This window comes from Salvelinus sp. IW2-2015, unplaced genomic scaffold, assembly GCF_002910315.2.
Source record: "Salvelinus sp. IW2-2015 unplaced genomic scaffold, ASM291031v2 Un_scaffold86, whole genome shotgun sequence".
NCBI classification, from domain to species: domain Eukaryota; kingdom Metazoa; phylum Chordata; class Actinopteri; order Salmoniformes; family Salmonidae; genus Salvelinus; species Salvelinus sp. IW2-2015.
The window spans coordinates 372,801-387,969 of NW_019942515.1; the positions used below are offsets into that span (position 1 = coordinate 372,801).

Consider the following 15,169-nt stretch of genomic DNA (forward strand, 5'->3'; position numbering starts at 1 on the left):
CAGTTTGGACTGCAGTTGTACAAAAATTAAACACTATCCTGACAATGACATGTTTCATCGAGCACCACATCGACTGAAGCTAAATTATACCAACTGAAATTAAGTAATTTGATATGTATATGATATGTATATTAGGTGACTGAAACATTAGGGGGGGAAATTGATGGGCACAAATACTCTAAAATATTTGCATTGACAATCAAATAGCTAGTATAAGCTATATGAAAGCAACCTGTTTACACATGCACATGAAGGGCATCAGACACCTGTGAATCATTAAATCAATTAGTTAAAAAATGAGAAATGTTGACATATCAGTTATTTTCTTACAGAGCTCAACCCTCACAACAGGATTGCTCTTAATGTAAGGCAATGACATTGTAAGGTCAATGACTAAACTAAGCAGAATTTTTTGTCACCATGGGAGTTGCTGTGTATACAGCAATATACAATATATATACAGCAAGATAAAACAATCTGTTTTATCAGAAGCAGTATGGACTTATACTTTTTTATAGAAGTCTGCTGGATTAGTATAATGTAAATCCACGTGATATACTGACCCTTTAGTTTCACTTTCTTATTATAAGAATTCAGTGAGTTCAGAGAATATTTCAAGAGTGAAAGTAGATGCTGCGACAGACACGGTGCAGAAGCAGGTTCGTTCTATCATTGAATCTATTTTCATGAATGCAATGCTAAAATTGTTATTGGTTTGTCTATCTTGGTGGGYTCATTGACATTGTCAGCATTTAGAAGTGCAGTATGCACCTTGATGTTCTGCGGTAGTGCACACTGTATAGGACAAACTGTAAATTGAGTGTCTTGCTTGTGTTCTCACGCATCTGCTTTCGTATTACATTGAACATCAGATGATCTTTGTGAGGCTCTGCAGCGTCAACTAAAATTGAAAATGAGCAACAAGGTAAGAATAGGACAAAAAATATATACAGTATATCATTAATAATAACCAGATAAATGTTAACTTTGAATAATGTTTCGAACCAGCCCTTAAAGTAGACCAATGTATTTCTCTTTCCGAGGTAAACTATCTGCCACCTGCAGATGCAGATGCACCCCAAGGTAAGCTAAAGGACTATGCATGTGACACCTTCACAATCTTACCTTATTAATGCAAAGAGGAAATCCAGAAACACTTGGAGGATAGTGGAAGTTGATAAAAGTGTTTCAGCACATAGCCTTCCACAGGAATTTACAGATGGATTTTATATCCCATTTAAAAATGGGTGGCCAATGTGGTGATACTGATGGTTTGTTGGCACTGGTGGTTTGTTTACATAGCAGGTTATAATGACTAAAGTAGCAGATTAGGAGAATTAACGTGGCAGCAGTGGCAGACTTACCATTACATGCTGACCAAACCTGACGCCTGCATGCGCCATTTGTACCCCCACACCAGACACGATCTGGACACGCAGGTTAAAAAATCAAAACAAACTCTAAACCAATTATATTAATTTTGGGACAGGTCAAAAAGCATTAAACATTTATGGCAATTTAGCTAGCTATATAAACATTRGGTTGTTATTTTACCTGAAATGCACAAGGTCCTCTACTCCGACATCATCTCTCAGGCTTCTTTTTTTACTTTGGACTTTATATGGCGGTTGGCAACCAACTTTGCTTTACTACAACCGACTGGAGTGTACACGTCAGTCCATCTTTCAATCACCCACGTGGGTATATGCTCCTAAACACCAATAAGGAGATGGGAGAGGCCGCGTTGAGCGTCACAAATATAACCTATTTCTATTTTAGCGCCTGGCCACGCAGACAATCGTGTGCAGTATGGGTGCAGCGATTGAATAACATGTTTGTGTACATTTATTTTGCAACGYTCATGCAYGTGACGCGAGCGTTGTGGTCAGCATGTTAGGCAGAAGAGGCAACTGCCTCAGGCTTCACATCATCAAGGGGCCTCATGAGCTGGGAATATTTAAAATATATTTTTTAAACAAATGTCAGATTTTACTTTTCGTAGCAGGTTAGGAGAATTAACGTAGAAGGTTAGGAATATTAGGTTAAGGTTAGGGTTAGCTAAAATGACAAAACATGACAAAAGCTGGATCCCTTCTAGCCATGACTGTGCTGCAGTGTTTCACACGATATGATTGCAAACATGACTTTCATTGAAAGTTAGCTGCAGCAAAAACTGTGATGAGGCGCTTTCAGAAGAGCGGGCAGAGAAAAGAAAAAGAAAGATGACATAGTTACAGAAAAGATTACAGAAATTAACGCATTTCTTTTGTTAAGATAAGATAATACTGCCATCATCGTCGAGGCAGAGGGCACGATGGAGACGAGCCCAGAAACAGGGTAATTCCACTATAAAAAATGTAAGAAATTCAGAGCTTTCTTATATCTCTCAGATATAGAACAGACACTTCTAAACATACTTACCTTTAACTTAATTTTTGACAGATCTGTTTCTATGGGATAATAGCAGTTAGGCCAAATTCTATGTTTCGTCAAATAATTGTTTATGTTTTGGTGGCGGCGCAACTGCGGCCCCTCATGATGAGTTCAGATTTTTTGATGGCCCCCACCGCCATCAAAGTTGCCCATCTCTGCTCTGGGTGGTTACAATACGCATTTCTTTAGTAAAAAGACAGGTGCTGCTGATAACACTGCCATTGTCATCGAGGCAGAGGACATGTATGTGTAGCCCTTGTATCTGATGCTGTCTGGTCAAACAATATTATGGCACGTCATACTCTTTTTGACCAGACAGCATCAGATACAGGCTAAATATAGTAAGAATGAGGGGCGCTGTTTCGCTCACTTGAATGCTTTCTTCTGTGATAGTTTCAGCCACTTGCGAATTGAAGAAATCATTTTGGATGAACTTGCGAAGGTAACCTGCATTTCTTTAGTTAAAAGTAAAGTAAATTATGACATTCTATATTTAGCTGATATGGGCGCGAATACAGCATATCTAATTAGGATAATGTTAGCCTAGCTAGCTTGCAGTGTTAATCACTTGCTAGCAAGAGAAGACAATATAAGAGACTCTTCTTTTTCTTTCACCACAAATGAGAAGACAACAAGAAAACCCAATAATCCACCCCAAAATGTATTTTGTTTAGAAGTAATAACTAGTGATTACAGGCTATTGTAAAATGATAGAACCTGCAGTAGCCAACTAGCTAGCCATGTGATTTTTTTCTTTGTGACCAAAACATAACGTCCTATTTTTAGCTGATATAGAAATTAATACACTTGCAGCATATCAAACTGGGATAATGTTTTATGTTACACTGGCTAAATCTGATTAAGACATGGGAAGCTAAAAAGGCTAGCTAGCTTGCTATGTTTTTAGCCAGGCTGCCAGCTAGTTACTAGCAAAGGAAGGTGACTCTTCCTTGTTTCCATAAAATGAAAAGAAAAATACAGAACTTTGCTATCGCCCCCATGTGAATGGGAGTTGGACCGGTGAGCATATCATGTTAGCAAAAGGTGTCCACTACTCCAAAAATCCCACTCCACCCACGTGCACGCATGCACATAGATCAACGGAGTGGAGCTTGTAGTAGCCTTAACCCTAACCCTTTTCCTAACCTTAACCTCATTCTCCTACCTGCTACATTAATTATTCTAACCTGCCAMGTTAGTTCTCCTAACCTGCTACGTTAATGATCTTAACCTGCCACATTCATTCTGCAAACCTGCTACTTTAGTTATCCTAACTAGCTATATAAACAAACCACCAGTGCTGTCAAACCATCAATATCACCACACCAGCCATCTTGTTATGTATAAAAGGCCCCTCCATCTTCTTTGATGAGGTTTAATGGCGGTTAGCATCCAATATGTTGCATTATCGCCACGTTCAAGACTGGAGTACTACTCCCTTATACTCCGCTTGAAATAAATAAATAAACCAATACCCTACCATCTAACACTACACTTACAAAACCTTTTTTTTTTTAAATACCACCCTACTCCACTATTTAAATCTATTTAGCCCTACCTCATGCCAACAACCTGAAAGGATGGGACATCACCACTTAACACACCCTGTAACTCTTTTGATGTCAAGTCTTGCACACCCAAATATGTCTCTGCAGCTGCCACCACAACCTCAATTTCCTGTGACTTATGTTCCATCCCTCCAGTACAGTTGATAACCATTAATATAAATGCTAAAAATCCAGTCTTACTGAAACATACATTTACATTTACATTTAAGTCATTTAGCAGACGCTCTTATCCAGAGCGACTTACAAATTGGTGCATTCACCTTATGACATCCAGTGGAACAGCCACTTTACAATAGTGCATCTAAATCTTTTAAGGGCCTATCCCTCTGTACTGGTACAGATCTACTACTCACACCACTCCTCTCAAGAACACTCCCACTTCTTCTACTTTCTTTACTGCCTCAGCATATGACAACTTCTGCACTACTCTAACCCTGGAAACCCCAACCTGCCTCTCTTGCACAGGGCATTTCTGATCCACAGCCCCATGGGCACCCCTAAAATTAACACTGTGGCGTACAGCAGGTCAGCCACCAGGGGGAGACTTGTCGAGGCTTGGTGACAGACGGAGTCTACATCACGAGGCGATGGCTCCCTCTGCTGGACATGCCAGATCTCGAGGGGTTCTCCGGCCAGGACTAATTGTGGCTGATTGTGGTTGGTGAGTAATCAAGGGGCTGATTGCTCACCAGCTGGACGAGTCCCATAAAGCTGCCAGAAGGGCAGCACATGGGGGAAGGGACTGGGGGAAAGAGAGGTTACTCCCGTATAGTCGCGTTCAGCCCCAGAGATAACGGAGGGAGCTCAGTTTTGTTCCCCCAGGATACAGCAAGACCCCGGAGCCCAGAAGACAGTATCCTGGAGGAGACCTATTATTTTCTTTTAATTTGTTATTTAAATAAACACCTTTGAAACCGAGCTAATCCAAATCTGTCGGTGTCTGATCTGTGTAAACGTCTTGACCAAACCCCCTGGTCTGCCACAAGTGGTGGAGAATGCGGGCAAGTCGGATAACGTGGTCAGATCAGGGTTGACGTTTACGCATCATCAGCATGAACGAGTTGATAGCTCAGTTCGTCCGGGACCAACAAGCACAACAGGCRGTTCAGGAACGAATGCTGGAGGAACAGCGTCTACAAAATGTCCGCCTCGTTGAGGAAATCAGGAAGCTACAAGGAGGAGCGCCTACTGAATCGCATCCAAACCAGTTTTTAATCAAGCTAACGGAAGACGATGACATTGAAACATATCTCTGCACGTTTAAACAGACAGCGCTACGGGTAGGATGGCCAAGGCTGAAGTGGGCAGGTCTGCTGGCCCCGTTCCTCTCTGGGAACACCCAAAATGCGTATTGGGACCTTAGCGACGAACAGGCGGCTAACTACGACGGTCTCAAACGGGAGATACTCAGCCAGTACGGGTACAGCCTGGCCCATCGGACCCAACTGTTCCACGACTGGAGGTTCGTGGCTGACGTCTCCCCCCGAGCCCAGATGAGCGACCTACTGCGCATCACCAGGGCATGGCTCCTAACCGACGTATCCACCCTCTCCATCTTAGACAAAGTGGTCCTGGATCGCTTCTTACGCATGCTACCACCTGATATGAATTTAAATGTAAATGTAATATGAAGAGGGCAGTGAGTTTAAATCAAATCAAAATCAAATCAAATGTATTTATATAGCCCTTCTTACATCAGCTGATATCTCAAAGTGCTGTACAGAAACCCAGCCTAAAACCCCAAACAGCAAGCAATGCAGGTGTAGAAGCACGGTGGCTAGGAAAAACTCACTAGAAAGGCCAAAACCTAGGAAGAAACCTAGAGAGGAACCAGGCTATGAGGGGTGGCCAGTCCTCTTCTGGCTGTGCCGGGTGGAGATTATAACAGAACATGGCCAAGATGTTCAAATGTTCATAAATGACCAGTATGGTCAAATAATAATAATCACAATAGTTGTCGAGGGTGCAACAAGTCAGGACCTCAGGAGTAAATGTCAGTTGGCTTTTCATAGCCGATCAACGTTTATGCTCGCCCCAGATCTTGGAGGGCCTTCTGGGAGCAGGACGGAAAGGACAGCCCCACCGCTGTATATCCCGGACCGACAGTTGGCAGGGCCAAAGGGCCGCAGACCCGTGGAGAGACGGCTGAGGGAGAGCCGATCCGCCGTCGACGACCCCAGGTAGATGGAGACCAAAGGAGGTGTTTTGAGTGTGGCGCCTGGGGGGCACCTTCCCTGGAGAGGAGTTGATGCCATCAGACAGCCCCGGAGGGAAGGTGGGCCACGCAGTGAACTGCATCACCTCCTGTTGGATGCACCATAAACCAACGGCACCCATGGTCCCGGTGAAGGTCGATGGACACAACACGGATGCTCTATTAGACTCCGGGAGTGTGGTTACGCTCGTAGCCAATAGCCTGCTGGCCCAGGGGACCGAACGTGGTAGGGAGATGTCAGTTTCCTGTGTCCACGGTGACACAAAGCGCTATCCATCCATACAGGCCAATATCGTGACGCCACAAGGGAGCTGTCAGATGATGGTGGGTGCTGTACCGGAATAGCCGGTACCCCTCCTCGTGGCACGAGATTGTCCGCTGTTCGCAGCACTATGGAGGCACRAGTTGAGGAAAAAGGTACGAGCCAGCCGAAGATGAGAGCGAGGACGACCCATCGCCTGCGCGGCCCAGAAGCAAGCGGTGGACAAACCCGTATCTAACAACTRAGGGGGCAGTTTGGAACTGCACAGTGGGAGGATCCGAAATTGAAAGCCACCGCAGTGGTGGATGGACAGCTACTTCCGGGGGTGAGTGACTRACGATACCCCCATTTCGAAATCAAGAATAACCTTTTGTATCAGGTGTCATGCCAACAGGGGGAACATCGAGAGGTACTGTTGCTGCCCCGACCTWACGTGGGAACCGTTCTTCAGTTGGCCCACACCCACCTGTTGGGGGCGCAACTGGRWRTGGAGAAGACCCAGGAATGGATCGCTGCCAGGTACCACTGGCCCGGGATGAGGAGGGCCGTTGAAGACTATCAAATCACTGCCCCAAAAGCACACTTCCAAAATCCGCTGGTTCCCCTACCGATCATCGGGGTGCCCTTTGAACACATTGCCATGGACATAGTGGGACCCCTGGTAAAAACAGCATGAGGACACCGATACATCCTGGTAATAATAGATTATGCCACCCGGTATCCCGAGGCCATTCCCCTACGGGCGGCAGTATCCAAGGGAATTGTTCAGGAGCTGTTCCACCTCTTTAGCCGGGTGGGCATCCCAAATGAGATCCTGACAGACCAAGGTACTGAGTTTATGTCCCGCCTAATGAAAGATTTGTGTGCTTTCCTGCAGATCAAGCAGATCCGGACCTCCCGTCTTTCACCCGTAGACAGATGGGCTCGTCGAGCAGTTCAATAAAATGCTAAAACAAATGCTGCGGAAGGTCATCGAGCAGGACAGGAAGAACTGGGACCAGCTACTACCCCACCAATGTTCTCGATCCGAGAAGTACCCCAGTTATCCACCGGGTTTTCCTCTTTCAAACTCCTCTACGGGAGGAGGCCATGCGGCCTACTGGACCTCGCCAAGAAGGTGTGGGAAGCACAACCGACCCCCTTACGCAGCGTGGTAGAACACATGGAGACGATGAGGGACCGGATGACAGCCATATGGCCAGTGGTAAGGGAACATATGGAGTAGGCCCAATGCGCCCAAACCCAGGTCTACAATCGGGGAACCCAGCCCCGAGAGTTCCAGATGGGAGACAAGGTGTTGGTCTTAATCCCCACGGCCGAAACTAAGTTCCTGGCAACATTGCACGGGCTGTACGAGGTGATAGAGAAGCTGGRACCTGTCAATTACCACGTACGGCAGCCGGCGAGACAGAAACCCCAACAGATTTACCACGTGAACCTAYTGAAGAAGTGGCACGAGAGGACAGCCTTGGCCATGTTGTGGTCGGTACCCAGGACGCCAACAGTACCAGTGGTGGTCGGCCCAGTGACCTGGCCCAGAAGCAAGTGCTCTGGGTGCTCGTCGATCGGGCCGCACAACCCTCATTGAACGCCACGTCCGCACCCGGCCCGGGGAAACGGTACAAAAGAGTCCATATCTGATTCTCGTGGCCCGAAGGAAGGCCGTGAAGCAGGAAGTGGAGGCGATGCTGAGGATTGGGGTCGTCGAAGAATCTCACAGAGCATGGTGTAGCCCCTTCGTGTTGGTGCCTAAACCGGACGGTAGCCTGCGCTTCTGTTACCATTTCCGGGGTGTGAACGAAATCAGCTTGTTCTACGTCTACCCAATGCCGAGGGTGGACGAGCTCATTGACCGATAAGGAAAGGCCTGGTACATCAGCACCCTCGACCTGACCAAAGGATATTGTCAGGTACTGTTGGCAGCCTGCTCCTGGAAGAAGACGGCATTTTCGACACCGGACGGATTATATCAGTTCCGGGTGCTACCATTCGGTCTCCATGGAGCCCTGCCCACGTTCCAGCACCTGATGGACAAAGTAATTAGACCCCACCAACAGTACGCAGCGGCCTATTTGGATGATATCATCATCCACAGCCAAGGTTGGGAAGAGCACCTGACGCGCCTCCAGGCGGTGCTGGAYGCGCTCAGGCAAGCCGGGTTGACAGCGAACCCCAAGAAATGCAAACTAGCGTTCGAGGAGGTGGAGTACCTGGGGTATTTGATCGGACAGGGGAATATCAAGCCCCAGGAGAGGAAGGTCCACATGGTACGTGACTGGCCCATTCCACGCACCAAGACACAGGTCAAGTACTTCCTGGGACTGGCAGGATACTAAAGCCAATCTATCCCCAACTTTGCTGCTATAGCCTCCCCCCTTACTGATCTAATCAGGGCCCGGCTCCCGAAAACAGTGAAATGGACGGGCGAGACCGAAGGAAGTTCTGTGCTCCCATCCGATGCTCGTAACGCTCGATTTCCAGGTGCCGATGTTGGTCCAGACGGACGCATGCGACACGGGACTAGGGGCCGTCCTGTCCCAGGTACACGATGGGAAGGAGCTCCCCATCATGTACATAAGCCGAAAGCTGATACCCAGAGAGGAGAAAGTACTCTTATCGAGATAGATTGCCTAGCGGTGAAGTGGGCGCTAGACATTCTCAAGTATTACCTGTTGGGTACCCACTTCACCCTCGTCACAGACCATGCTCCCCTTGTCTGGATGGCCAGGGGAAGGGACACAATCGATCGGGTCACCAGGTGGTTCTTGTACCTTCAACGCTTCTCTTCTGTTGTACACAGCTCAGGGGCGAAGCATGGAAACTTGGATGCCCTATCTAGAAGGGAGACATACGTCGCACTGACGACAGCCCCCTCCCTGACAGAGCTAAGACCTATTATTTTATTTTCGTTTGTTATTTAAATAAACACCCTTGAAACCGAGCTAATCCAACTCTGTCCGTGTCTGATCTGTGTAAACGTCTTGACCAAACCCCCTGGTCTGCCWCAACAAATACTACTACTTTCCCCAATGCTACACATTGCTTTGTCTCATGCCCTTCTGCACACTTCTCACACCTAGGAACCTCCCTTCTACACACTGCTGCCACATGCCCATAAGCTTGACACCTGTAACAACATCATGTATTCGGTACAAAAGCTCGTACAGGATAACTTATATATCCTWGCATCACTTTGTCGTGCAGAGACTCAACATTAAAACTCAAAAGAACAGACAATGACTAGGGAGGCACAATATATCGGTAAGCATATCAGAATCGGACGATATTATCTAAAAATGCCAACATTGGCCCGATGTCTAGTTTAACGCCAATGTGCAAAACTGATGTCAAAGCTGATGTGCATACCTATATAACGTAGGTAGATGATGTAATGACGCCACGAAAGCAGAAAACAACTCAATGTTTATATCTCAGGACATATTAGCTGGCAAAAGCAAGCTAGCAACAGCAAGTTCCGTGTTACGGAACCCAAACCGGCTGTGCGCGTGCGCCATCGTGCATACATTTATTTTGTCCCCCCCACACCAAATGCGATCACGACACGCAGGTTAAAATAATCAAAACAAACTCTGAACCAATTACATTAATTTGGCGACAGGTCAAAAAGCGTTAAACCTTTATGGCAATTTAACTAGCTAGCGTGCACTTGCTAGCTAATTTGTCCTATTTAGCTAGCTTGCTGTTGCTAGCTAATTTGTCCTGGGATATAAACATTGAGTTGTTATTTTCTACTCCGACAATTAATCCACACATAAAGCGGTCAACCGAATCGTTTCTAGTCATCTCTCCTCCTTCTAGGCTTTTTCTTCTCTTGACTTTATATTGCGATTGGCAACTTTCATAAATTAGGTGCATTACCGCCGCCGACCTCGTTCGTATTTCAGTCACCCACGTGGGTATAACCAATGAGGAGATGRCACGTGGGTACCTGCTTCTATAAACCAATGACGAGATGGGAGAGGAAGGACTTGCAGCGCGATCTGCGTCAGAAATAGAACTGACTTCTTTTTTAGCCCTTGGCAACGCAGACGCTCGTTGGCGCGCGTGAGCAGTGTGGGTGCAATAATTTAATAATATAGATTTCTAAATGTATTTTGCAAGGCTCGCACATGCGACGCAAGCAGTGTAGTCAGCCTGTTAGACCTCCTCTGCCTCACCATATTAGACCTCACCATCTTCCTTCCCTCCATTCCTCCTCCGTATTCCAGGTGTACGTCTCGTTATGATAATACTGCACTTCTCCTGACATATATMTTGTTCTTGCTTTCTCAAGGGACGCCATTTAATTTGCTGTCACAATCTCACAATCAGGACGAATCCCTCGGGATGTAGCGCTCAACAGTGCATCCCACTTTTAATGCAGCTGCTTCGTCTTGATGTTATTCTTTATCAAAAGCTACCGCTACACTTTTCAATGTCAAACAAGCGTGCTCTCTGTCTTCCTTCTCTGACGTGCTCCTACAAAGTCCAAACATAACCCCAAAGACCCCTCCATTATTCTGCCTGTAAATTTAAAACCCTTGTGGTAGATGGTGAAATGCATTGGTTTTGCCCTTTAACAATAAAGAAGCACCTTTATTAATTTCCACCGTCCTCCAAGAGTTACTGATTTTCCTCATGACTTCAGTTTGCTCCTCAATACATGTACCTTGGTTTGAGTTTGAGGTAGCAGCAGTGTTCCCTTCACATTGCCTTATTATGAAGTATTGGGATATTTGTTTTTGTTAGATGCTATCATCAACAATGCCGAAGATCCCAGCCAACCTCATGCAAATGTAGACCTTGAAATTCAGGACAGTGCAAGAGAAGACAGAAATGAACTTCCCCCAGCAGGGGCTAAGGATGTTGAACTAAAAAGCAAAAAAGAAGAGGTATGAATAAGTGCAACAGATAACATATGAGATGTTCTTAATGTCAAACCTATTGTGAATTTGTCTTTGAATGACCAAAAATATCAACCTCTCTTTTTCAGGCAAAAAGGCCTAGTACTACTCCAGAACCAACCAACCAGCCCTCTCCAGCTGCTGTTAAAGCAACTGAAGGTAAGCATTATGAGTTGAGACTTGTTTCCTGTAAGGGCCCAATCCTCCTGAGATTCATCAGTACTCAAACTGCCATCAGATCATGCACTGATGGAGACATGGGGATATTTGTTTGTCAGATGCTGTCATCAAGGAGGCCAGAAACTCAACAGGTGACGATCCAAACCAGCTTCATGCAGATATAGACACTGGAGTTCAAGATAGTACAAGAGAAGACAAAAACAAATCTCCAGTCCCCATGGATTTAAAACGTCAAAGCAAAACTACAGAGGTTGGTATCAACTATACTGAATGAGAACATATCAAAGTTCTCGAAAGAATGTTACGAACCAGTAAATCACCTTTTTTCTAGACAAGTAAGCCCACTATTCCAGAAGAGACTAGTCAGCCCTCCCCAGCTGCTGCAACACTTGAAGGTACAGTGACCATGTAGAGGATACATTTTCACACTTTATTTAGGCTCTGCATTGTCATTAAAGCTACAACCAGTAAGATTTCCTGCTGTTCAATGGTCACTTCAATGAATGATACATTCCAGATTATGTATTGTATCTTTTTCTCTTGCAAACCAAGTGGTCCACAGACTCCGGATTACTAACTATTGTTTTTAGATGCGACTAACGAGGCAGATAGAAACTATCCCCCAGCCCCCAAGAATGTTGAACATGAAAGCAAAACTAAAGAGGTAGGTTACCTGCTACAGCTAATGATTAACATTTTCTAAGAGGTGCTATAGATGTTTGCTATTGGAGTTATATCATTAACAGATTTTCCATAGGTAATAAAGTCTTTGACAATGTGCCTTCACATTAGACTTTGACATAGGAAAACATGTAGAATGTTTTGAACCAATAAAGTCTCAACATCTCCTTTCTAGAAAAATAGGACTACTGCTCCAGAGATGACCAACCAGCCCCGCCCAGCTGCAGAACAAACACCTGCAGGTATCTAAAGGAATTAATAGGGACACTTTATTTAGGCTATGCATTGTCACCCAATCCCTGCTAAATGCTGCGTTTCCTTGTCCTTCAGTGCTCACTCACTGCTGGTTTTTGCTATATAAAACTTGTGGGTTGATCAGAGTGAGCAGGGCTTAAAGATCTGACATTACATTTACATTTACATTTAAGTCATTTAGCTGACGCTCTTATCCAGAGCGACTTACAAATTGGAAAGTTCATACATATTCATCCTGGTCCATTCCTCTCTAGTTTGCCTCTGACATTTCCTGTATCTCTATAGGGTCGACGATGGACAAATTCTTCACTGTTGTGACTGGGAATACTCTGGGGTCTCATAAGGAATTAATTAATCGTCTCGCTGCCAAAAGACACTTMACTGAGGTGACGTCACTAGAGGAGAGTGATGTCATCCTGGCTTTCTGTCCCATCGTCTCTCGTGCTGGGACTGATGTTGAAGCAGCACTGCAGCAGATTYCAGGTAACCAATATCCATGAAGAACATTGTCAAAACGTTAATGATTCATTAATCAGGTATGTTTACGTGATTATTGTTACAGTTATCCCATCTCTCTTGACAGCTGGTAAACCTGTCATCCTGGTAGTGCTGCATCACACCTTCGATCTAGACTACACTGTACCTGACAGTAGCAGACTAGTGACCAGAGGTGATGTAATACTCACAGTGGACTGTCTCTTCCATGAGMGCAACGGACTACTGAAGTGTCTTCGCAATGAAGAAGCAATTAGAAAGATTCTGGCCAGGCCAGAAATACAGCCAAAGGTAGTTTCTTATTGTTGTCAGCAAACAACTTATTATTAAATACAATACACATTCAAAAGCAGAGATTTGACACCAAAAACATTTTCTTGTTAAATGTGCTATTGTCTTTAATAATAGTAATAATTTAAAATGAGTATTTTAGTAAATTATAATAAATTATTAATTGTTTTGCATGAATGAGTAACAACCTCTCCTTTCTAGACAAGTAAGCCTGCTGCTCCAGAGAAGACCGGAGAGATCCCCCCTGCTGCTTCAAATCCACCTGAAGGTACAGTCAGCATATGGGGATTCATTTTGACACTTTATTTACTCTATGCATTGTCATTCAGTGCTCACTCACTGCTGTTTTTTTCTATTGTTTTTATATGCTGTTAACGATGCTGACAAACGTCCTCCAGGTCCCAACAACTCTGTGATTACCAGCCAACCTGAACAGGTTGGCATAAAGGTGACAGCTATGTCCATTCCAYTTCTTGTTAAATGTGCTATTGTCTTTAATAATAGTAATAATTTAAAACTAGTATTTTAATAAATTATAATAAATTATTCATTGTTTTGGATGAATGAGTAACAACCTCTCCTTTCTAGACAAGTAAGCCTGCTTAAAATCTCAATTTTAAGTGTTTTAATTCAGTACTCTATCACTTTGTAGATAATGCACCAGAGAAACTAATATATATATATTTTCAGACTAAAAATGAAGCAGGAGCCAATAGGGCTCAGGAGAGGCAAACTGTACAGCCAATAGTAGTTTACTTTACCTTTGTTATATTCTACATTCACTCTACACTTGTATGTTTATTAGTAATATGAACATTATATTTTTTAAGTTATTTTTGTTGCACTAAACAGATGTTGAATTCCTTTCCAAATGAAGTTGAGATGCAGTATGTTATTCTCTTCTCAGGAGACAAGCTGTTGTAACATTTTCCTCAACAACCACTGTTGCTGTTTTCTACCTCAAGTGTATGTATAATTTAAAATAATATTTTTCTGTTATAAACTAGAAATCAAATATTTTTGGTGCTCTAAACAGATGTTGAATTCTTTCCAAATGAAGTTGAGATGCAGTATGTTAATCTCTTCTCAGGAGACAAGCTGTTGTGGTATTTTCCTCAACAATTACTGCTGCTGTGTTCTCCCCCCTCCAGAGTATGTCCTACAGAGGATGGGAACACTCCCTTATCCCGAATAAGAGGGCAGGGGACCATCATACATTGAAAGGTATAAAATAAAGAGCGTATGAACAGTATTGCATAAATACTGATTGATTCTGATACTTTCCATGTTTCACTGAGCACCACATACATTGTGTGGTCCTCTTGTAATGCATCCAATGTCTATGACTGAAATAATTGCAGGAAGTACATTTTCTGATGATATTACGTTATGTGAGATTTGTTTTAGGGGAATAGACACATGCATCTCAATCATCTGAAATTAGCCTACTATAACATGTAGTGGTATATCTTTTTCCAAGCCATTTACTTTATGTGTAGGCCTAGGCTACAACATCAAACAAGAACAAGAAATGTGTGCTTAAAAATATATTTATATATTGATAATGACTGAGATGGTTATACCTGTGATAAAACAAAACAATATATTCAACAGTATAAACGGGTAGTTTGGCTCCTGGATGAAGTTAGCTAAAGCTGTCGTATATGAGACATTTGTGCCGCGTTCACGTGCTGGTCGGAACTCGGAAATGTCTGTTTTGCTAACTGGTTGAATGCGGCACGTGTACAACCAGTTAGCAAGTTGAAAATGTCCAAGTTTCTTAGTTCCGACTAGCACGTGAACGCTGCTATAAACCTGGTAGTCTGGGTCCTGGATGCTGATTGCTTGAAAGCTTTGGTATCTCAGACAATATACCACGGGTATG

The 15,169-nt window shown here is 44.1% G+C and overlaps 1 protein-coding gene across 1 annotated transcript in view; it reads left to right on the top strand.

Annotated features, from left to right (window-relative positions):
• The first annotated feature begins 599 nt into the window (after positions 1–599).
• LOC112068124 (uncharacterized) overlaps positions 600–15,169 on the top strand; it is a 20,559-nt gene continuing 5,989 nt past the window's right edge. Inside the window, exons 1-13 of the mRNA XM_070438046.1 lie at positions 600–659; positions 873–925; positions 1,044–1,083; positions 11,228–11,370; positions 11,472–11,541; positions 11,661–11,812; positions 11,894–11,957; positions 12,153–12,226; positions 12,419–12,485; positions 12,784–12,981; positions 13,082–13,284; positions 13,486–13,552; positions 13,683–13,732. Coding sequence (XP_070294147.1) covers positions 914–925; positions 1,044–1,083; positions 11,228–11,370; positions 11,472–11,541; positions 11,661–11,812; positions 11,894–11,957; positions 12,153–12,226; positions 12,419–12,485; positions 12,784–12,981; positions 13,082–13,284; positions 13,486–13,552; positions 13,683–13,732 — 1,140 coding nt within the window. The 5' untranslated portion in view covers positions 600–659; positions 873–913. The remainder of the gene's footprint in view (positions 660–872; positions 926–1,043; positions 1,084–11,227; positions 11,371–11,471; positions 11,542–11,660; positions 11,813–11,893; positions 11,958–12,152; positions 12,227–12,418; positions 12,486–12,783; positions 12,982–13,081; positions 13,285–13,485; positions 13,553–13,682; positions 13,733–15,169) is intronic.